The 24,710-nt window shown below is 39.8% G+C and overlaps 1 protein-coding gene across 1 annotated transcript; it reads right to left on the bottom strand.

Moving 5' to 3' along the window:
• Positions 1-18,576: 18,576 nt before the first annotated feature.
• LOC142634489 (uncharacterized) lies at positions 18,577-19,629 on the bottom strand. The gene has a single exon (XM_075808786.1). It carries the CDS (start codon positions 19,627-19,629, stop codon positions 18,577-18,579), a length of 1,053 nt encoding a protein of 350 aa, XP_075664901.1.
• Between the last annotated feature and the right edge of the window lie 5,081 nt (positions 19,630-24,710).

The raw sequence follows: 24,710 nt of genomic DNA on the forward strand, positions 1-24,710 counted from the left end.
GGCATTTTTAAAACTCAAAACTCTGTTTTGCCACTATAACTCCTTATAACCTTTTTACAAGCAGCCATTTTAAACTCAAAATACAATTTTCCAGTAGCTTATACAAACACACCCTAAATAGCTTTTACAAATTGATGCGTCACCAATCACCAAAAAAAAAAAAATTCAAACACTCATTTATTATCTTGTTGAAGTGTCACCAATTACATTGATTGACACATCAGTTTCTAAGTTTTTCATAATGAAATTTGTAGTAATTTTAATTTTTCCTTTTTTAGTTATTATCTTATGGGATCTACTATTCAATCTTGAGTTCAAGATGGGTAAATTATGTATTTGTTGGCAAATCTGAGTCAAAATGCATTTTTTTATGCATTTGAATCTTAGTTTTTAAGTGGTCATAATGTGTTAAAGAACTACATTAGAAATACAACAAAACCACTCAAGGATCTACTTAAGAAATTGCAAGTTTTGTTGTCTCGAGTCTCAACACTAGGTGGTTGATAGAGACTTACTGAACACTAGCTCGACACCTGGTTGATCAGTTGAGACACAGGAAAACATAATTTTAATTCTATTTGTTTGATGATGTGGCAACTTTGGAATTCATGCATTAGGGTTCCAAGACGAATTTAATACTATTTTTTAGAGCCGTCATCATAAAAGGTCTATAAGAACTCCTTTGTAACATCATGGAAACGTATTTTCAGATCTAGAGCACTTTATACAAAAAGAATTGGTTGCAACGTTATGCACTAAGTCGAGTTTCTAGAGTTGCAAAATTCATATTGTTCCTGTCAAGATTGTTGCACCCTCTACCTTCAACAATCAAAGAGTGATTGTGTGAAGTTAGATAAATTGGGTATCCATTCATTGAAGAGATACTTAAAAGAGTAGTCCACCCAAGTTGGAGTTGTGCTTAGATAGCTTAGTAGGTTTGTAAAGTTATGATTTCCAATTATCTTGTGTTGGCTTTAATTTCGTGCCAAATTTGATTGTAATTTTTTCAATCATTTTCCCAGTATGTATGTGGGTTTATTTGTAAGGGATGAGTGTGAGAGGTTGGTGAAGAATCAAGGTTTAAAAGATGAATCAGTGGAGTTCGCAACTAGCTCACGAGAAGCAACTTGCGAAAATGGCCACGTGTGAAGCACATAACTGGAAGCCGAAGGGTTGTGCTAAGCTGTCAAGTTCGCGAGTGTTTTGCGAGAAGGGCCATCCCGCGAAGTACCGGCGAAACTCTCTGTTTGGAAAAAAGTTACGTTACTTTACCAAATTCTTTACCTGCACTATAAATACCCTCATTACTCATGAATTGTAAAGAGTGCTTTTCAGAGAGAAAACCTTAGCAAATACACTTGAGAGTTAGAGATTGTTATACCCAAAATCATCTACATATTTCCTTGTGAGTTTCCTTAACTCCTACCTCTCCGTCTCTAGATCCTTGAGAGGTTGTTAGCCCAAACACTTACCACATCCACTCTGAGTAATAAGTGAGAATTTGGTGCTATTGGGAAGCATTGGAAGGAGCCATTCATTGGCGGATGCAGTCGGGTTAAATTGCGGGATTCGGAAAGCTAGAGAAGACAAGACTCCAAGAAGTCTGTTGGTAGCAGAAGCTTGGAGGGCTCAAGTACATGGGGTAGATTAGGCTTGGAGGGTCTTTTGTTATTCGTGTACTCCAACTTTATTCTCTAGTGGATCAATTTCAATTTGGAAGGTCGCAGAGAGGTTTTTCGTCAAGTTCTTCGGTTTCCTCTTCGATAACATGTCTTGGTGTTATCTTGTATTTGCTCCTCTCTTCCCTATTCTTTAAGCTTTCATTTTATTATTGATGATGGATAAATATGGCTTAGGGTAGTATTATCGGTTCTTTGCACTTATTTACTCTTGTTCCGCACTTAGTTTAAGTTAGAGTAAAAACAATTTAGCCGTAATTTTTAATTAGGGGGTTTGAACAAGCTCTTGGGTTTTAGCACAAAATTCGAGCTTTTCAGGTTCTACTGTAGATAGGTACTTCAAGATCAAATAGATTCCTTATATTTGTAATCTCAATCTTTTATAGTAAGTTTTTTAAGTTGGTGGTTGGCGGTTGGCATTAAACCACTTGTTGGGGTCTTGTTAGGGATTTTCTCATCACCTATGTTCAAATTTATTTTTTGCTACACTTAGAATTGACGAGTGGTTGTTGTGGGGGTAAAAAACTCTTGAATAAACATTTGGACTTTGGGCCTAATTGGCTGGTATCAGCTTGTTTTAATCAGGGCCTCTAGGCCCACAAGTCAGTCTGTACTGTAAAGGTCTGAGGAGTTGTCCGAGGAGGAATGTCTCCTCGGACAGGCTCGGCAATGACTCTGGGACTTGCTAAACGGGTTAGAGACAAAACTTTGGAAGAAATGGTGGGTAGGAGGGTGATCCAAGCACCCTTTAGAAGCAGAGACATGTGAGAAATATCTAAGGAAAAGGCTGCTACCTCCACATTAAAGACCCTGCATCTACCTCTCTGGCCGCATTAATGGGGAAATGACCTCTGAACAGCAGGATTCAGCCTCCCTGCTATTATTTGAAGACTTCAAGAAGGTGGTGGATGGGACAAGTATCCAAGGGGAAGATTTGTACGACACGTGGATAAACCAGTGAAGAAGAAGAAGTATATAAGGAGAAGTGAGAGGAAAGAGAGGGGGGGAGCTGCACCTTCTGCTGAGAAAAATAGGAACTAAGGATTGTAAACTTTGGCATAGAAAGAGAATATTTATACAACTCGTCCTCGGCTTACGTCCGAGGAGGTCTCTTTGTCATATTCGCTTATCATTTGCACAAATAGTGGCACTTTAGCCTGTTAATCAAACTTCCAACATCCCGAACCTAGATTTCAAATTCATACTCTACAAATTTTATTGCATAAGGCTCATTGGGCCTGAGCCTAACACTTGTTTTTGGGTCTGGGTACAATCGTGCACTTACAATTGGCGCCGTCTGTGGGAAATCTAGCGTTGAAGGAATTGGAACATCATGGCAGGTTTAGGTTCACACCATGCAGAATCTCAGGGATCACAACTCGAAGATCTTTTTGAGCATCTTGAACACTGGAGGGATCGAGAGGGAAGTGTTCATACCGTATATCCTGGCGCGAGTCATATGCGTGGTGGAGGCAGTGCCACCCATGAGGATGATGCCAAGGCATGCAGAGGGAGATTGACCACCTCAAGAAAAAGCTACACCGTGTTAGACGAAGGCGGGCTTCACCCCCGTCCAATCCTTCTTCAGGGGAATCCTGGGGAAGCAGTTACAGTTCAAGGTCCAGGACTCCCTCTAGCGAAACCTTCTCTTGCGAAGGGGATGACCTATCAGGCCGTAAGTGTAGGAAGCTTTCCTTTAGGGGCTTGGGGAACGATGCTATGAGCCGAGCGTTACACCAACTTTCCAAATCGCCCTTCTCACACAGGATTGAGAATGGAAGGCTCCCTAGATGGTTCACCCAGCTCACCTTCACCATTTATAATGGCCGGACAGACCCGGTGGAACATGTGAGCCACTTTAATCAGAGGATGGCGGTGCATTCTCACAATGAAACCTTGATGTGTAAAGTCTTTCCTTCTAGCCTGGGACCTGTTGCTATGAGATGGCTCAATGGACTAAAGTCGGGGTCTGTCGGTTCGTTCAGGGAACTTAATAGGGCATTCGCGTCTCGGTTCATTACATGCAGCAGAGTTCCTCGACCGTTGGACTTGCTATTATCTATGGCCATGAGGGAGGGTGAGACGTTGAAAGCATACTCCGACAGATATTGGGAGATGTTCAACGAGATAGATGGAGATTTTGACGAGGTGGCGATCAATACTTTTAAAGTGGACCTTCCCACTGATCATGATTCGAGGAAATCCTTGACCAAGAAGCCCGTACGGAGTGTACGTCGCCTCATGGACCGCATTGACGAGTATAAAAGGGTTGAGGAAGATTAATAGCAGGGTAAGGGTAAGGCGAAGGTTATCCCGCAGGAGAGAAGGGATTTCAGGTCGGACAGATACCATAACAATAAGCCGAGAAGAGATTGCTCTAGGCAGTCCAGCTCAGCCACTCCTTAAGCAGTTAATACTGTATTCCGAGAACCAGTGCACCAACTATTGGAGAAAGTCCGTAAGGAACCCTACTTCAAATGGCCCAGTAAGATGGCAGGGGACCCTAGGAAACGGAATCAGAATTTTTTTTGCCAGTACCATCAAGACGTGGGTAATACTACTGAGAAGTGTAGGACCCTCTGGAACCATCTGGAGCAGCTTGTTAGCGAGGGAAAATTGAAGCAGCACCTGTACCAACCTAACGGGCAAGGCAGTTAGTCAGGTTCAAATAATCAGAAGAACAACTCATCTCGGCCGCCCTTGGGAACGATTAATGCCATCTTCGTTGCACCTGGAAGGACCGGTTCATGTCCTACCAGGGCGATGGCGGTATCACACTCCCAGGCCGAGGAGTCAGGCTCGAAGCCGAAGAGAATTAGAGGGACTGTGCCTGTCTTGGAGTTCTCGGAGGAAGATAAGGTTGGGACCATCCAACCCCATGATGACGCCCTGGTGGTCACTTTGAGGATAGGGAATTACAACGTCAAAAGGGTGATGATCGATCAAGGTAGCAGCGCAGATATTATGTATCCTGACTTATTCAATGGGTTAAGGTTAAAACTGGAGGATCTCACTCCTTATGACTCCCCACTAATAAGCTTCGAAGGGAAGGCTGTCATACCAAAGGGACAGATTCAATTGCCTGTACAGTCTGGCTCGAAAACGGTCGAGGTGGATTTTATTGTGGTTGACGCATATTCCCCATACACGGCTATCCTTGCTAGGCCTTGGTTGCACGCTTTGGGTGCTGTCTCCTCAACTTTGCATGTTAAAGTAAAATTCCCTTCAGGGGGATTCATTGAAGAAATTCTTGGCAGCCTAGCAGTAACAAGGCAATGCATATCGGCTGCAGTACTACATCAAGCCAAATCAGAGTCCTCGGCCTCGGTTATGAAGGACTTATAGCAATTAACAACTCTGAATGCGCCCGATGCGGTGACAGCAGAGGAAGCCATGTGTAAAGATTTGGAAAGGTTTCTAATAGCCGATGATCCCGAGAAGTTCTTTCAAGTGGGGATACGGGTACCACACCAGGAAAAAATGGAATTAGTCAAGTTTTTGAAAGACAATATAGATGTCTTCGCCTGGGATCCTTATGAGGCCCCGGGGGTTGACCCAAGCTTCATTTGTCATCATTTGAACGTCAACCCTACTGCTGTTCCTAGGAGGCAACCACCTCAGCGATCCTCCAAAGAGCATTCCGAGGCTGTCAAAGAAGAGGTGCTTAAGCTCAAAAGGGCTGGAGCTATTAAAGAAGTTTTCTACCTAGAATGGTTGGCGCACACAGTCTTGGTGAAAAAGAAGAATGGGAAGTGGAGAGTATGCGTGGACTTTACAGACCTAAACAAAGCCTGCCCATATGACTCGTTCCCGATGCCACGTATTGATCAGCTTGTGGATGCCACTGTCGGGCATCCTCGGATGAGCTTTTTAGATGCCTTCTAGGGTTATCACCAAATTCCATTGGCGGCGGGTGATCAAGAGAAGACTGCTTTCATTACTCCAACAAGGAACTATCACTATAAAGTAATGCCGTTCGGGTTGAAAAACGCCGGGGCTACTTACCAAAGGATGATGACCAGAATATTTGAATTGCAACTTGGAAAGACGATTGAGGTATATATGGATGATATGGTAGTAAAGGGTAAGGCAGTCCCTATGCATGTAAAAGATCTCGATGACACCTTTCAAATACTTAAGAAGTACAAGTTGCGCCTTAACGCCTCAAAGTGTTCTTTTGGGGTGGGTTCCGGAAAGTTTCTGGGCTAGATGGTGACTCATAGAGGGATAGAGGTGAATTCGACACAGTTTAGAGCCATCCAAGGCTTTCAACCACCTCGGAATCCAAAGGAAGTTCAGAAGTTGACCGGGATGACCGCCGTTCTCAGCAGGTTTATCTCTCGCTCAGCTGACAGGTGCAAACCCTTTTTCCAACTGTTGAATAAATGGAAAGGATTCCAGTGGACCGAGGAGTGTGCTCTAGCTTTTGAGCAACTTAAGGAGTATCTTTCCCGGCCACCCATTATGTCTTGGCAGGAGGTTGATGAAATCCTGTTTGCATACCTAGCTGTAGCCCTCCATGCCGTCGGCCTGGTCCTTATAAGGGACGACGGCAGGGTACAGAGACCGGTCTATTACGTCAGCAAATCTTTGAATGAAGCGGAAGTGCGTTATTTGCCCTTAGAGAAGGCAATTCTAGCTGTAGTCCATGCCACGCGGAAGCTTCCTCACTATTTCCAGTACACACTGTGCTGGTTTTGACCCAACTGCCTCTCAAGTCAGTATTGCGAAGTGCTGACTATTCGAGGAGGATAGCCAAGTGGAGGACTATTCTGGGAGCTTTTGATATCAAATACATGGCACGTACCTTTGTGAAGGGCCAAGTTCTCGCAGATCTGGTGGCAGAGTTCGCCAAGCCATCATTAGAAGAAACTGCGAAGGAATCACACATGGATGAAAAGTCAGTTGGCATGATCACGAGCAAATGACCACTGATTTGGAAAGTGTATGTTGATGGGATGGGGTAGCCAACCAAAGGGGGTCTGGGGTTGGACTTGTTTTGGTATCCCCTGAGGGAATCGACTTTGAAAAATCATTGAGATTGGCGTTCTCGGCCACTAATAACGAGGCCGAGTATGAAGCGGTCTTGGTTGGTATGAATATGGTACGAAGAATGGGGGGAAAGGAAGTTCATATGTTCTTAGATTCTCAGTTAGTTGTAGGCCAAGTAACGGGGACCATGGAGGCTAGGGACCTAAGAATGCAAGTGTACCTAACCCAAGTCAGGTGTTTACAATCCGAGTTTTTTATCCTTTCTCACGTTTCTAGAAGTGGAAACACACATACAGACTCGTTGGCCACTTTGGCGACATCCTCGGCTTAGTGTTTGCTTAGGATTATCCTCGTTGAAGACTTGCTAGAACCAACTCTGACCACTGCAAATGCCGTCCGTATCCATCTGATAAGGCCTGGACCTAGTTAGATCGACCCTGTGGTAACTTTTCTAAAAAGTGACATTCTTCCCGAGGACAAGTCTGAAGCAGATAAGATTTGTCGGAAGGCGCCTTGTTTCTGGTTGTCCGAGGACCAGAAATTGTATAAACGCTCCTTCTCTGGACCATACTTGTTATGTGTACACCCTGAGTTAACGGAGGCACTTTTGGAAGAATTGCATGAGGGAATTTGCGGAAGCCATACTGGGGGAAGGTCCTTAGCCCATAGGGCTCTGACTCAGGGATATTGGTGGCCTAATATGCAGAGGGAAGCTCAAGACTACGCGAGAAAGTGTGACCAATGCCAAAGGTTCGCTCCCAACATTCATCAGCCTAGGGGAGTCCTTAATCCTTTGTCCAGTCCTTGGCCTTTCACTCAATGAGGATTGGATATAGTAGGGCCTTTTTCGAGGGCTGTGGGAAACAAAAGGTGGCTACTCGTGGGAACCGACTACTTCACCAAGTGGGTCGAAGCTAAGCCCTTAGCGGATATTAGGGATATCGACTCCAAGAAGTTTATCTGGAAGAATATTATCACTAGATTTGGGGTACCCCACACACTTATTTCAGATAATGGCGTTCAATTTGATAGTAGAGCTTTCAGAAGTATTGTAGTGACATGGGCATCACAAACAGATACTCCACCCTAGCTTATCCTCAGGGAAATGGGCAGGCCGAGGCCGTTAACAAAGTCATAGTCAGTGGACTCAAGAAGAGGCTGGATGACGCGAAGGGTAGATGGGTAGAGGAGCTACCACATGTTTTATGGACGTATCGGACTACGCCGCGCAGATCCACTGGAGAAACAACATTCTCTATGACTTATGGGGCCGAGGTGGTGATACCTTTAGAATTTGGTTTTCCCACGCTAAGGACGAGTTCTTTTAGCCCAGAAAATAACGATGGTCTCCTGGAGAAAAGCCTGGATTTGGTTGAGGAAGGGCGAGAGGCCGCTATGGTCCAAATGACTTATTATCAGCAGAAGCTTAAACGAGGGTATGATGCCCATGTGAAGCTAAGACCACTAGCACCTGTGGATCTGGTGTTGAGAAAAGTTATGGGTACTGCCAAAAACCCATTATGGGGAAAGCTAGGACCAAATTGGGAAGGACCTTATCGGATCATCTCTGTAGCAGGCATATGATCATATCGACTAGTTAATCTAGATGAAAAAATTGTACAATGCCCCTAGAATGTAAACAACCTACGAAGGTATTATTATTAATAAAAAGCACTTTTATCGTTCGTGGTTCAAATTATCAATATGTACTTGAGTTTATCTTTTACAATTTCTAAGTATCAAACAGAAACTTGGTCATAGATGGTCCTCGGACCACATATCTTGTGGAAATTGATATCTTATTATCTGTTAAACAGAACCTTAGTTATGTCGGGTCCACAGACCTTCTACTTTGGGGAAATTAACATTTTAAGTTACAATTTCTAAGTATCAAACAAAAACTTGGTCATGGATGGTCCTCGGACCACATATCTTGTGGAAATTGATATCTTATTATGTGTTAAACAGAACCTTAGTTATGTCGGGTCCACAGACCTTCTACTTTAGGGAAATTAACATCTCAAGTCGCAATTTCTAAGTATTAGATAAAAACTTGGACATGCATGGCCCTCAGACCACATGTCTTGTAAAAATTGGCATCCTACTTGTTCTAGAAAGGAAGTTTGGTTATGTCGGGTCTTTGAACCTTTTACTTTGAGAACATTAGCAAAAAACCATATCACATTAGTGCTGAGGAGTTGATGAAACACTTGGATAGCTTTACGTCCCAAGTTAAATTCTAAGTTAAGTTTTTGATTGTATATTGCTGTTTCACATATGTTTTGTTCGTGGGTCATGATTTGTAAAGTATAAGCTATTTAAAGTCATGACAAATTAAAATGTTGCAAGTGGTGTCAATTGTTCCATTCATTCATTTTTGTGCTGATGAGCATTATTATACTAAAAAATTGGAAGGCAAATGAAAACCAAACCAAACAGTTTGTCATTAATTTCTGCTAATGTACATTCCAAGCAAAAAATTTAAAAATTTGTTACATGGCAAGAAAAGGGAGAAGTCCTAGCTAGCCTAGACCCTAAGCTTTTGAAGGGAGGTTCTACTCCGAAGTGCTGGCAGCCTCTGTGCGTTTCAGTTCTACTTCGAATGAGGACTGTGCTTGTTTTCCCTTGTCTATTGCCACAGGTGGAGGGACATTAGGCTCGGCGCTTTGGCTCGTAGCCTTCTCGGCACCTTCACCCTGTTCCTTCTCTTTATTAGAACTCGTAGGTTCTGTAGGAGTAGGAATGGGCTCTGGGATCTTAGGAGGGAGCATGGAAGGTGCTGTCTCAGGGGCAAGGGTGACAGGAGGAAGTTCTTCTATCTCCTGGATGTCTAGGGGAAGCCAAATGTTTTCGGGCTTCCTCAACTCGGAAGTAGAGGGAATCCCTGCCACATTTAAGGCTTCCTCCCAAACTTGCTAGCAATATTCTCGGCACAGCTCGGCGAACTCCTCAGTTAGTTGGTTTTCTGTCGCCACTACCCCTTCATTGTAAGTGGCCTTCTTTGCGGCCTCCATGGAGTCCTTGAAGGCACGAGCCTCGTCCTTCATCCTAGCAAGCTCCTTCTTCAAGTCAGAGTGTTCCTGTTGAGCTTTGGATAAGTCTTCATCCTTTTGACGAAGAAGCTTGCGTTGCCCCTCCACCTAGGTCCTCATTGTCTTTAGGCTGGCCTCAACACCGTCCTTCTCCCTCTTTAGCTCCACCAACTGTGTGATTAGCTTCTCATTTTGTGCGAGAGCTTGGCTTAAGGACTTCTCGGTCTCCTACCTAAGCTCTAGTTCAAGTCCAGCCTTCTTCTGAGAATCCTCCGCCCATTTCTCGGTGGCAAAGATTTCTTGGATGGCCTGTGGCGAAATATCAAAATATCAAGCAAATAAGAACGTTTCTTATAATAAGGTGTAACAAAAAAAAAAAGACAAGGATAAGACTCAAATATTTACCAAGGCCAATTCCCTTTTTAGCGAAAGGAACAGATGGGGCTGGTTCATCTTGTCCAGGGCTTCTATGAACTTGGGCAGAAGAAGGGGACGTTCCAAGGCATCGGCCAGGTGGAGGGCATGGCCTTGTTGGAACGCCCTAATGTTAGACTGGTAAGAGATTGGTGCCCCGTCCAGCTTGAGCTCGGGAGACCAGTTAGCCGGTGCACGGCGCTTCTCGGCAAGGTCCCTGTTCTCCCCGCTTTCCACTGAGGAGGCACGTCCCTTTCCCTTGCTAGGTTTTGATTGTTGTAGTTGTTGTTTCAACTTCTTCTGCACCTCCGCATCTATATCCTCGGCCTCGCTCTTCCTCTTCTTTTTAGGCTCCGCCACGGGAGGCTTGAGATCAGAGGGAGGAGGGGGTGGGGGCAGTGATGGAGGGACTTGCGACCCACCTGCTCCCTTTTGGGAGACCCTCGCGCCCCTTTTGTGCATCAATTGCTTTAAAGCGTCCATCTCTTCTTCTTCGGAACTGGAGTCAAGCTGGGCAATCACCAGACCTTGTATCCCCGAAGTCTCGGCGGGCGCGTGCTCGTCGTCCGAGAGAATAACAAATGGATCTCCTCGAGGCCTTTCGACGTCCTCGAGTTGAAATTGGCCTATCTCTTCGTCCAACAAGTGTTGAGAGGACGCTTGCTCTTCTCGGACGGCGGTTGTCTGGGAGTGCGCCGAGAAGGGAATCGCTGTGAAAGGGCGTGTGTATAGAATGGTGGTGGAATTGTCGGGAAGTTCGTGATTGGAAAGGAAGCCTAGTCTTGCCACATTTTTCCTTCTGCGTCGCCTATCCCCTGCGATGATTGCGTTTTCAATTTCTTGGAAGTCCACTAATATGGGGTCGTATCCCAGTATCAGGTGGGCAGCCCTCACTTGTAGGTCCTCGCTGACGAATACTTCGAAGCGGAGGACACGGTTCAAGTCAGCAACGTTGCAAAGGCTGAGGCATGGGCGTACGTGTTGTTTATCTGTGAGAAAAAAGGCATCCGAGAAGACAAACATGGTCAGATTAGTGATAGTGTGCAATATGAATTGAAACAGTAAAGGTAACGGGATTGAATCACGGGTTAAGAAATTCAACTCCTAAGGAGTCACACCTGGCTCTCCCCATTTGACTAGGCAGTGAGGACCGTCATACCAGTTTCCTGAGGCGATGAGGTAATCGTCCTTCATGCCTTTGTTGGATTTAGGAAGACAAGAAATCAGTCTAAAAATGCTAGACCGGGATTTAATGTAATATCCTACATTTTTGAGTTTGTGACACTCGTACATATAGGCAACGTCGTGCCATGTGAGGTTTAAGCCCATTTGCTCGTTCAGAGCATCGACACTACCTAAGACCCTAAACACGTTTGGCGCGCATTGGTCTGGGCATAACCTATGGTTGCGAAGGTATTCACTAGTCACATTTCTCATGGGGAGAGTCATGCCACCTTTTATGAAGGCAATCATGGGAATGATGACTTCTCCGTCTCTCCTAGTGCTACCTACGGCTTCTACTGGGCAGTATCTCAAGCCTATGTCATTGGGAATTCGGTATTTAGCCCTAAAACCCTCTATACCGGTGTCAGAATCCACCAAACACTTAAATCTACCCATTTGGTGAGGGCGAAAATGAAAGTTAAAGGAAGAAAAGGAGTTTAAATGGTGGCCGAGGACAGAAGCCGAGAAGAAATGAATAAAGAAAAGTGAAAACTTACGGGAGTTGGTTATGCGATTCTTCACGAGCTTCTGGAAAGAAAGGGTGATGATTGACACTTAGATGCGACAGATCTCTGAAAGAATGAATGAAGGTGCAGGTTCCCAGGCGTTTTGACGTGCGGGAGGCGGCCTCGAAATTAAACTTCTCCCGCTCAAATTTTCAAAGCCAACCTGGACCATTGGATGTTCATCTCACCGTTGAATGTGGGGAACAGGATGTAACTTACGGTCATAAATGCGCGCATTCCAGGTTTTGAAGCATTAGAAGCATTTTCAGGAAATGAAAGGACTCATACACGCGTGGCGGTTTACAAAGCGTGTGGGAGGTATGCTGGTCGGATCAAAACTCTATTTCTCTCCTTGGATGGGAGGGGCAAAATAAAGTTTTGAGGGGCTATTATGGGAGGTAAAAAACTCTTGAATAAACATTTGGACTTTGGGCCTAATTGGCTGGTATCAGCTTGTTTTGATCAAGGCCTCTAGGCCCACAAGTCAGTCTGTACTGTAAAGGTCCAAGGAGTTGTTCGAGGAGGAATGTCTCCTCGGACAGGCTCGACAATGACTCTGAGACTTGCTAAACGGGTTAGAGACAGAACTCTGGAAGAAATGGTGGGTAAGAGGGTGATCCAAGCACCCTTTAGAAGCAGAGACATGTGAGAAATATCTCAGGAAAATGCTACTACCTCCACATTAAAGACCCTGCATCTACCTCCTTGGCCGCATTAATGGGGAAATGACCTCTGAACAGTAGGATTCAGCCTCCCTGCTATTATTTGAAGACTTCAAGAAGGTGGTGGATGGGACAAGTATCCAAGGGGAAGATTTGTAAAACACGTGGATAAACTAGTGAAGAAGAAGAAGTATATAAGGAGAAGTGAGAGGAAAGAGAGGGGGGAGCTGCACCTTCTGCTGAGAAAAATAGGAACTAAGGATTGTAAACTTTGGCATAGAAAGAGAATATTTATACAACTCGTCCTCGGCTTACGTCCGAGGAGGTCTCTTTGTCATATTCGCTTATCATTTGCACAGATAGTGGCACTCTAGCCTGTTAATCAAACTTCCAACATCCCGAACCTAGATTTCAAATCCATACTCTACAAATTTTATTGCATAAGGCTCATTGGACCTGAGCCCAACACTTGTTTTTGGGTTCGGGTACAATCGTGCACTTACAGTTGTGCTTGTCACATAATTAATTAGATCATTGCTTAATTAACCTAATTAATTAAATTGGGTAATTGATTAATTGAAATGGGGTCAATTTAAACCCAACACAGGACTTGCTCGTGAGGGAGTGAATTATGTGATAAACAAATAAATTTTTAAAAAGTGAGATTTAGTGGAACCTATTAGTCATCTTTTTTCTTTGTTTGTTTAGGAAAATGCAAAAATGATGGTCACATTTTATCTTGGAGAGTTTCCAATTTGTGTCGCGGTAAAATACTTTCTTTCTAACATAAGTAAGGATTGATTTTTGTGGAGCTCAAGGCAATTGCCCCTTCTAGGTTGAGTCCAAATTTTTCTATCCCACTTTTCCTTCTCCAAAAATAAAAACTTGACATGTGTAACCTAATTAATTAAATTCTAATTGTATTCCTTTAATATATCAGTTACTCAAAATAAATGAAAAACTCAACACACCCCATCACCACTGCCAACCTTCACCACCACTGATCCACAACCTACCTTCGCCAGCTTCATTGACGCTTCCATTCACAGCCAACCACTGCCTCCAATGAACCCTTCTCTCTTCTACTTCATCCCTCTCAGCACACCCCAATCACCATCACTAACTTTCACCACCACTAGTCAACCACCTACCTTCGCCAATGTTGTCGATGCTTCCATTCACGACCAACCACTACCTCCAATGAACCCTTCTCTCTTCCATTTCATCCCTCTTAAACCCACCCACCCACCACCACCACCACTATACTACCCCTCCCTCCCACCCACCATCACCACCACCACCAACCTTTGTTGGCGCCAATAACAAGAGGCTGCTAAAGCCATCAACACAGTCATGGCCGACCACCTTCCTCAATGAACTTATATCTCTTCTACCCACCACCATTTTCAACCAAAGAACAAATACCCAAATCAAAATTTTGGTTAAAACAACAATCCCATCAATTTAAAGAAAAAACATAACACCCTTTTGAGAATAAATGAGATTATTGTAGGTTGATCTGAATAGTCACAAAAAATCCTTAAGAGGGATGAAATGGCAGGGAGATGGGTTCGTCGGAGGCGATGGTTGGCTGTGAATGGCAACATTGATGGCATCGGCAGCCTCTTACTAGTGGCCTTGGTGAAGGTAAGTGGTGGACCAGTGGTAGTGAAGCTTGGTGGAGGACTGATGGTGGTGATGGACTAATGGAGTGTGCTGGGTTTTATTTATTTATTTTGGGTAACCGAAATATTAAAAGAATAAAATTAGAATTTAATTAATTTTTTTAGATAGTTACAATATATTGTTAACACAACAGCTCAAACGTTCGAGCTATAGGGCTAACTCTTTTTCTCCTAAACCGTCAAGTACTTTGTGCATGTGGAAGTGCTAATTTAGCTACTAGGCTCTTGGCAGAATTTAATTAATTATCTTACACTTTTTTAAAATGGCTCATTAACAAATGACCTAAAGGTAGTCGTTAACCAAATACATAGTATATTCCTTAGAAATGCACATGCACAAAAACATTTTAATTTATACATGATGTAACTTTTTTACAAAAATATTTATTTTTAAAATTTGCTCTCTTTTTGCTCATATATGTAATATTATCCACCCTTTTAATTAATTTATACAAATAAATAATTTTTCCTGAGAAATTCAAAGCGAAATTGAAAGATAATTGTCTTCACTTTTTAAAATTTATTTAAAGAGTATCTATTTTTAAATAGGAAAATGAAAAAGGCATTACTAGTTTTACTATTTTAAGCTTACAAATTAATGTGGCAATAAATGTGGTTGGTGGGTTTCAGCAACCTCATAATTGAATATTTGAATTGTCTCTTTATGCTTGGTGACAATAAATGTCATTGGTGAGCTTCATTAACCTCATAATTGAATATTTGAATTGTCTCTTTATGAATGGTGATACATTAGTTTGTAAGTTTTATGTAGTAAAACATGGTAGTACCTATAGCACTACTCTTTTAAATAATCACATCTATATACGCAAAAATGGGATATGACTCATCAATATTACACTACTCAACAACATTTCATATGATTAATAATTACTAAATCCATAGCTGAATTATGTGATTTCATCCACAATTGAACTATGTGATTTCGATGTGTTCATGATATTTACAAAAATATCTAGATGGTCAAATTTAAAAACTATCTAGTTCATAAACTATCATGGATTTTATACATACATACATACGTACATACATACATACATATATATATATATATAACAAAAATCTTATAGTTTTATTCATATGACAAATTAAGGCTAGTACGTTTAAATATATCAATTCAAACTCCACACTTTCATTATTACACCAAACACTTAAAGAATATGTTTGTAGACATCTCATTTTGTACCCAGTTAATAAGTTTTAGTCCCCAGTCCCAATGATGAGATTGATATGTCTACAAAAGGTAATTTAAGATATTTTGATAGTTTGGAAGTAATCACAACTTAAAAGTGCTTTAATTGTTTTGAAAACGATATTGAAAAATGACATTTTCCCACTGTTTTTACCATAACTTTTGATTCACAAAGAATTTTCGAGTTAGATTTGTTTTATTAGAAAGTAGACATCCTGGGCTTAAATTTTTATATGAGTGAGTTATGGCCGTTTGAAGTTGGGTCAATTGTGCAGTCAAATTTAGGATTTTTAGGAAGCATGCGTACACATAGGTTAAGCATGCGTACGCATGCCTTGAACCTATGTATGCAGGCTTGTTTTCAGCAACTTAAAACTTTAGTTTTGGCTCCCCAAGACCTCAATATTTGATGGGTGAGGGGACGGCCCTCAAACCCTTAGGAATGCCTAAAACCCTAGTTTAAGGATATAAATATAATCTTATGCCTCTAAATTCAAACCCTAGCTAGAAAGAGAATATTTTTCACTAAAACTCATCCAAGAACACTCTTCTCTCTTATTCTTCTACACACACAGCTACTATGTACATTTTTTAGTTATCCAAAACCTATCTCTAGTGGTCTTAAGGCAAAAACTTGTTTTCAATCCCAAAATCAAAACTTTTTTCAAAATCTTTTCAAGAGCTTTTTATTATTTTTGAGTTGTGACTAATAAAGAATTATTGATGTCTTTGATTCTCTTGATTATTATTCGATCTTGTTGTGTGGCACTAACAGGCCAGTTACATATCTACAAAGTTGTGATCCATAAACAAGGTGAGTCTCTTTCCACGGCTCCTTCTTAATTTGTATTTTTATAACTTGTGTTCTTGTTATTTTTAATTTGATTTATATGTTATGCATGCTTAGAAGTTATTTTTTTATTTGCTTAGTCTTAATCATTTGTGTTTAATTTTGTCCTAAGTATGAATAGGGCCTGTTTTCATCAGTTTTGCTTTGTTTCAATCATCTGTTTAGGTCCTGTTGAGTCTAGTTTTCACATATTTAGCTTTAAGGTCAGTAGAATATCATGCCTTATATGTTTTAATTGTTAGATTAATGATTAGGGTTTACATGTTTTGATGAACAACATGAACATGCATTGATGTATAGGTGTTGTGATGTTGTAAGGTAAATCATGCATATGAATATGATGAACATGCATTTGGATGATGAGCATGATATAGTTGATGAACATGATGAATGCTATGATGCTATTCTCGATTGATTGAGTATGTTTTATTAAGTGCCATGATAATATGCCAGGGGTGGCGGTATGTTATAGTCAGGGTGTTCAAATGAACCCCCTGACTCGAAATTATATATATATATATATATAATATTTTTTAAAAAATTATTTTGAACCCCCTGCAATACAAATTTGCACCCCCTTACCATGAACCTCATCCATTTATTTTTTAAAGCCCAACTTAAACTCTGAAAAAAAAAGAAGTCCAAAAAAAAAAAAATTTGGTCTTTAATCTCATAAATAAAAAGCCCATAAATCAAAATTTGAAAAATCATAAATAAAAAAAGGTTCAAATATAAAACCTAATAATTTCTAGCTGCCTAACCTCCAAAATCTCTCATTATCCTTCTTCACTCTCCAAACCCAAAGGAAAAAGGCTGCCTCTACATCACACACAAAATCTGCCGCCACCTGACTGTCCCTAATCTACCGACACCGCCGCCTGGTTTGCCTTCTGCCGCCGCTTGATCTGGTTTTTCAGCTCTCTCTTTCTCTCTTTCTTTCAATGTGAGAGTGTGTTTATAGTGTTTTGATATGCTATTTCACTAAATCTGTGTGAGTGTCTAAGTGAATCATCGTATGTGTGTGTGGATTTATCCTTTGATTTTTTTTTTTTTGAATTTTTGAATCTTGGACCGTGTGTGTGTGGGAGCTGTGGCGTTAGAACTGTGTTGAGTGTGTTTTGAACTTCTGAATTGATATTTGAGTAACTCAACTTGAGTTTTGAGTCTCTAAAGTGAAAAGTCTGACCGTGTGTGTGACTGTGTGTGGGCCTGTCGGGGTTAATGGGTTATAAGCTTATAGGACTTATTACTTTTATTAATTTATAGTGTGAGTTTCTTTAGAGCACCACCATTCATTTTTTTCAATTCTATCCTATTTTACCATCTAAAAAGTTACTTTATCAATTATACCATACCATTTTACAATACTCCAACATCAAAACATTCTATTATTTTACCATTCTATTAAAATATTATTTTTTTAATCTTTCTTTATTATTTCTTTCCAACATTCATTTTTTTCAAATTTCAGCACTATTCCAACAGTAACTTTTTCAATATGCAGGCACTATTCAAACAGACACATTTTTTTTTCCAACGGATACATTTTCTTTCCAACAACCTGCCAATTGTTTTCAAACCTGCCAAATTTTTTTCAACAACCTGCCATATATCCAATTTTTTTTCAACAACCTGCCATATATATTTTCAATTTCAACAACCTGCCAAATTTTTTTTTTTTTTTGTTTGATAAAAAACCTGCCAAATATCAATGTACTTAAACTTGTCAACTTTAAAAATCCACATACATATATATTCCATCAAACCTACCAAATATCAATGTAAAATCCTCATACATATTTGTAGATGCATCCTGCCAAATATAAATGTATTCAACCTACCAACTTTAATGATCCACAAACACACACACACACACACACACACACACATATAGAACCTGCCAATTTTGCTTCTTTTTTTTTTTTAGAAAGGACCTGCCAAATATTAATGTACTCAACTCAACAACTTTAAAAATCCACACACACACATATATATATATATATATATATATATATATATATATATATAGATGCAATCCACATACATAACTATCAATGTTGTCTTTAGAAGACTCGTACATATATCAAATTACAATAAAACCCCACATACATAACTCACACACTTAAGTTCCTACAACTCCCCTTGTAATTGCCATAAATGCTCAACGAGGTCTGTTTGGAGTTGAGAATGAATTTCACGGTCTCGAATAGATTGATGGATTTCAATGAACTCTGTAAATTCATTTGTGTGCTCCCGTGACAGTTGTACAGTAGGATTGTCATCAATTTGCTCATAATCTAATTCCACCGCTTCATTTACATCTCACTCATCCTCAACGATCATGTTATGAAGAATTATGCATGCTTTCATGATATCTTGGAGCGTTTCAATATAGAAAAATCTTGCAGGTCCACATACAATTGCGAATCTTGCTTGAAGCACTCCAAATGCACGCTCTACATCCTTCCTATACGCCTTTTGGGCTTTTGCAAATAATTTTTTTTTCCTTTCTCGTGGAGATGGAATTGTTTTAACAAATGTTGACCACTTCGGATATATGCCATCAGCAAGGTAGTATCCCATCGTATACTCATGGCCATTAATTGAGTAATTAACTACAGGAGCACGTCCTTGTTCAAGCTCAGAAAATAGAGGAGACCGTTCTAATACATTAATGTCATTATTTGACCCAAGTAACCCAAAAAATGCATGCCATATCCAAAGATCAAATGATGCCACTGCTTCCAAAACAATGGTTGGCTCACGAATGTGACCAGAGTACTGACCTTTCCATGCAGCCGGACAATTTTTCCATTTCCAATGCATGCAATCAATGCTCCCTAACATCCCTGGAAATCCACGTCTTTCCCCATTGGCTAAAATTCTAGCAATGTCTTCGTTGTTTGGGGACCTCAAGTATTCCTTGGAGAAAATATCAACCACCGCTTTAACAAATATTTTCAGACTTTCTATTGCAGTGGATTCTCCAATCCGCACATACTCATCCATAAAATCAGTTGCAACTCCATTCGCAAGCATCCTAAGTGCAGCTGTTATCTTTTGAAGAGAAGATAAACCGAGTCTTTGGGCACCATCTCTTTTTTGGATAAAGTAAGGTTCATAAGTTTCTACCTTAGATTGAATACGGAGAAAAAGAGACCGACTCATCCAAAATCTCCTCCGAAATAAATTAGGAGGATATACTGGTGTGTCGGCAAAGTAGTCGAGATAAAGTCTTTTATGGCCTGCTAAACGATCACGTTCGATATACCGACGACGTTTACGTTGTGCTTTTGAACCCTTAAGAACTTGCCTCATAATCTCATCCTCATCTGAGTTGTCAAAAAGCAATTTTCGAAAAAGAGAGCGGCCCATAGAGACAACCTTGAAGACAACAATGTTAGGAAATTATCAATATTATTGAACAAGAAAATAATTAATTAAGCATGAAACATGCCCGTGCATGCTCAATTATTTAGGCACAAGGACTAGAATTAATTAACACTGAAGTTCAACTTGGGATTTCAGGTATCAAATAGTAAATGTAAACCATTCTTTCATTGCAATTCTTTAGGCTATCTTGGGTTTTGTAATTGTCATGAGGTAGTTTTTTATAAAATCATTTACTTATAATAATATATATATATATATATATATATATATATATATATATATAAACCAGCAAGTGTTTGACAGTAGAGGAATACACTTGGTATCAAACCAGTATGCCTTAGTGTACAACTTAGTATCATGACTAGCAAGCAAATGTCTACAATGAGATAGCAACAAAATTAAGGGAAAAGGCAAGGTAAGGTCATCATGATCATAGTCCTTCTCCAGGCTGGATTAGATTGAGGTACTAGTACAGGTTCATCATAGAAGGACCTTTCAAGTTTTTTCCAATTCATCACATTTATCAAGAAGATACCTACACTACAGCTCTTGCTATATGTGTGATAATAACTTGCATAAGTAAAAAACGAAAAAATAGATATCTGTTTGACATTAATTCCAGGTTTCTCTATAAAGCTACAAAGTTTGCCAGTCGTATCGCATTTCGCTTTCTAAATTAATGAATTGATAGCAATGCCATTAGAATTGATAGCAAAGGCAAATGACATCAAACATAGAAAATACACAAGTGTAGAAGATATGATATCAAACATAGAAACTACATAAGTTTTTCATATAAGCAAAAATGATGTAATTGCATAAGTGGCACAACCTACTGCCAAATGATCAAGTTAGAACAATACATCATCTACATGTTCCAAACCTATGCTTCAAATAAGCCACTTCCAAAATAAGGTTGAAACAAAATATCATCTACATATGCCAAACCCCAACCCTAAAATAATTTACTACCAAAATAAGGTTACGACAAGACATCATCTCCTTGGATCAAACCCAACTATTTACTCTAAATTATGTCTTGCAAGGATTTCATCCTTGAGATTTTCAAAATAAAGTTTTTCTTTTTCATTCATGCCACTTGTCTCCATGGTCATTACTCTTCCCTCCTGCCTAATAGTGTCAAGACGAAGCCTTTCCTTTTCAATATCAGCTCTTTGTGCATCCACTCGAACCCTATCCGCTTTGATGTGAAGAGCCTCTTTGTCTTTCTCATGTGATTCCTTTTCAATATCAACTCTTTCCGCTTCCACTCGAACCCTATCCGCTTTGATGCGAAGAGCCTCTTTCTCTTGTTCTTGTACATCCTGAATATATTGCAATTTTTTCGCCAAATAATCCTTAAAACCCGTATCACCATCTGTTCTCTTTCGCTTAGCCTTTTCAGCTTTTCTACCAATTGGTCTCTCTAGCACCATTGTGTCATCATTATTACTACCAACTTGATCAATTGAACTTGGAGTTTGAGGGAGCCCTGTTGATTTTTTCTTAAGCGTAGTCCACTTTGGTTGGTTCTTCAACACAGCCCAACAATGTTCAAATGCAAAAGCTATTTTTTTGTTATGTGATGATTTCATATATAGAACCTTTGCATCTTCCAACTAAATTAAATAATAATAATAATAATAATTAGTATCTCGAAACTATTTGGAAATTAATATAGTGACACCATTACAATATAATTTATACATTCATTTGGTCAGTCGCACCACTTGGATTTCGGGCCTCAATTTTAGCCAACAACCCAGCAAACTTACTTGTCTCCCTACTAATTGTTCCCCCATCGACTTGTTACGGAGGAAACAGAACGTGTGGTTCCGTAAGTATTGTTCTCACAAAAGTATTGCCAAACTTTCTCCCAAAATGTGTCAGCCTTTTGATCAGTACCTTGCACAGCATCCACGCTAATGTTAAGCCATGTAGAGACAAGGAGGTTGTCCTCATCTACACTGAAGTTGCCACCACGTTTTGATGGATTAGAGGAGACAATTTCAACTTCCGATACAGACTCTTGGATGGGCATTTCAGAATCTTGAGACCCACTTAAAAATGGTGCCACAAAATCGAAATCCCTTTGTAAGATATTAGCATATCGTGATATGTCTCCGTGATAAGTATCCATCCCTTTTAAATAGGGAACTTAAAACAATTAGTTTATAGCAACATCCTAAAACAGTCAGCGGTGCCACAACTCCTAATCAAAACAATATATGTTGACAGCTCCTAATCAATGTATTTCGACTATATATACTACAATAATTTTTTGGTACAGAATTACTAGCCCTACACAGCCAAATATTGAGAAGAAGGTAATAGCAGCCAAATATCAACAAACTTCTAACATAACACAAATCATACACGTGCACACACACGTGCACTATAGATTCTATTTACAAGACTGGACTAAACTACACACACTTTAAACAATACAAGAGCTAATACTGCAAGTCAGTTAGCTAGGCCTGTCTTCACTCTCTATAGCTTTGCTCAGATATGATTCTGATCTAGCTTCCTTGCCATTCTGCCTTGATGTCTGATACATTTTATTAGGCTTTTGTTTTGGCAAGTTCAGTCTTACATATTAGTTACTGTTTTTAGATTCCTTAATTTTTACTAAAGCTTGGACATAGGGTGAAATTGTTCAATGTAGTTGGTGGAATACAACTCCATCTCACATAAATGTGGGTTCTATACCAAGTGTACGGAATGGTGGGGAAACTGTTTTTTAGTTAAGTTTTTAGGTGAGGAAATTGTGATGGTTTTTTGGATAATTTCCTCGAATAACATGTATTGAAAAAGAGAGAAAAAGAAATACAGTTTTATTGTTTTGATTGGCTGGTTGTGTTTTCTGTAACAGGTATGACCTGAAGTTGAACAATGCAATTCTCGCAGAGGAAAAGCGTGTAATTATTCGTTATGTTTTTGATGTGGTGGTTCTCAATTTGAGTTATGTTGAATCTTGGGCCATGGAAGATGAGAATTACTTGAATATTGAATTGGATATGATTTTAGTTGATTGAATATAGCTGGGTTAAAATTTTACTTTACCAGAGATATAATAGGAGTGATGTAAAGATTTAGTCAGTGAGATTACGACTAAATCAATTTTCAAGGGGTGATACGAGTGGTAATAAATTAAAAAAAGTAGTATGTTAAAGTTGACATAGCTTAATCTCATTTTGATTTGTCTTGAGTGCAATATTCTATAGATAATTCACTAAGTTACATAAGATCATCAATGAGATATAATCATGTAAATAAGCTTATTTTAGAAGCATGTAAATAATGTTCTAATTTTATCATTACTTGGGTAGCAAAAGCATACTGCTTTGTGAGGATAGTACTTGAATGCAATTTCAAGTCTTCAACAGTTAATTAAAATGTCTGAAATGTCATAGAAAAACCTACCAACAACCAGAACTCAAACAAGGTACCAAGTGATGCATACAAATTTTAAGATCAAACAAACATCACCTTAACTCATGATTCATCATAAAGTCACAAATATCAGCAAGCACCCAAACCTACAACTCTCCAGTAAATTCAACCAGTAAAGTTCACAATACAGAGGAAGCCCCACATGAAACTACAGAATGTGAATTTTCTTCCCAAATCGCCACATGAGTAACCAACACCAGAAACATGAACCGAACAAGACAAGCAAGACAACACCCTCTAACATCCATTTCCCCCGTAACAAAATCTACTTGGAAAAAACAAAAAACAAAATTAGATAGAGAGTGAAACTTACTGGTAATTGAGGTTGAACCCGAGCCTTTCTGAAGATGCTAATCCCGTGACAGAGAGCGGAAGCTGAATCCCACCTCTGCAAACATCAACAAAAATTCTTTTATCAAAACCAAAACACAAACACAAGCTAAACCCCCTTTTTCTTGCAGAGAGAGAAAAGAAACACAAACACAAGAACTCAAATACATTGATCAAAACCCACCTAGTATATCGCTTTGATCTTGATTTTGATTCAGCACCAAGCTTGCAGAGAGAGAGAAAAGAAACATAAACACAAACACAAGCTGATTTTGATTTTGATTTTGATTTTGATCTTAACCCAAACCGTGTCAATTTCACGGTCTCGATTTTGATTTTGATCTTAACCCAAACCGTGTCAGCCTTGAGATCTCGGTTTGAAGAGAAGAGAGAGTGATAGAGAGAGGGGATGAGAGAGAAGAGAGAGGGTCGGTCTGAAAGGGCTTCAGCGATGGGTAAGGGTGAATTTGGAGATGGGTGAGGTTGAATCCGCAGCGATGGCAAGGGAAAGGGGATGAGAAAGAAGAGAGAGGCTTGATGTGAAAGAGCTTCGGAGATGGGTGAGGTGAATCGGCATGACAAGAGAGAGGGGATGACAAAGAACCAAGTGGTTTGGTGTGTGATGAAAGAGCTCAGCAATGGAGAGGCAGAGATCAAGTGTAGTGGACAGACAGAGATAAGAGACCACGGAGAGATAAATGACTGATATTTTACAATAAATTATTAATATAACGTTTACCATTGAGCTACAGTGCGATTCTATGTTTAGAATCGCACTGTAGCTCCATGGTATTTTTTTTTTTTTGCAATTCTTACAAAACCCAACATTCAATGGACCTGTCTTTTAGGCCTCAATGCTATACTATTTTATAATTTGGCATAGAGAATGGGTTTAGCCCATTCAATGCTGGTGCTCTTACTGTTGGGTGTTGGCGTGTTGCAGAGTTGCTGACTTGCTGTAAGTGTTATATTGATTTGATATAAAGACTATAAAGTTGAGTCATGACTTATCACTTTGACTATTTGACTAATTTGTGACTTATGAGTAGTTTTTTAATCTTGTTGAATGTGAGTTGTGAGTGGTTGTTAGCTATGTGACTTGGTCAATACATTAACACTAAAGACAATAAAAATATAAAACATTTAAAGAATTGTAAACTTATAAATTAAAGAATTGTAAAAGAATCACTTAACAACAATAATTAATATATTTATTGTATTAGAAAAAAATATGTCAGATGAACTTATAGTTTATTTTTTGTTCTTTTGCTAATACT

Source organism: Castanea sativa, chromosome 1 (assembly GCF_040712315.1).
Source record: "Castanea sativa cultivar Marrone di Chiusa Pesio chromosome 1, ASM4071231v1".
Classification (NCBI taxonomy): domain Eukaryota; kingdom Viridiplantae; phylum Streptophyta; class Magnoliopsida; order Fagales; family Fagaceae; genus Castanea; species Castanea sativa.

Bases quoted from the DNA above. Each gene is read 5' to 3' on its own strand.
- LOC142634489 (XM_075808786.1), bottom strand. From the start codon at position 19,629: ATGGGCCGCTCTCTTTTTCGAAAATTGCTTTTTGACAACTCAGATGAG.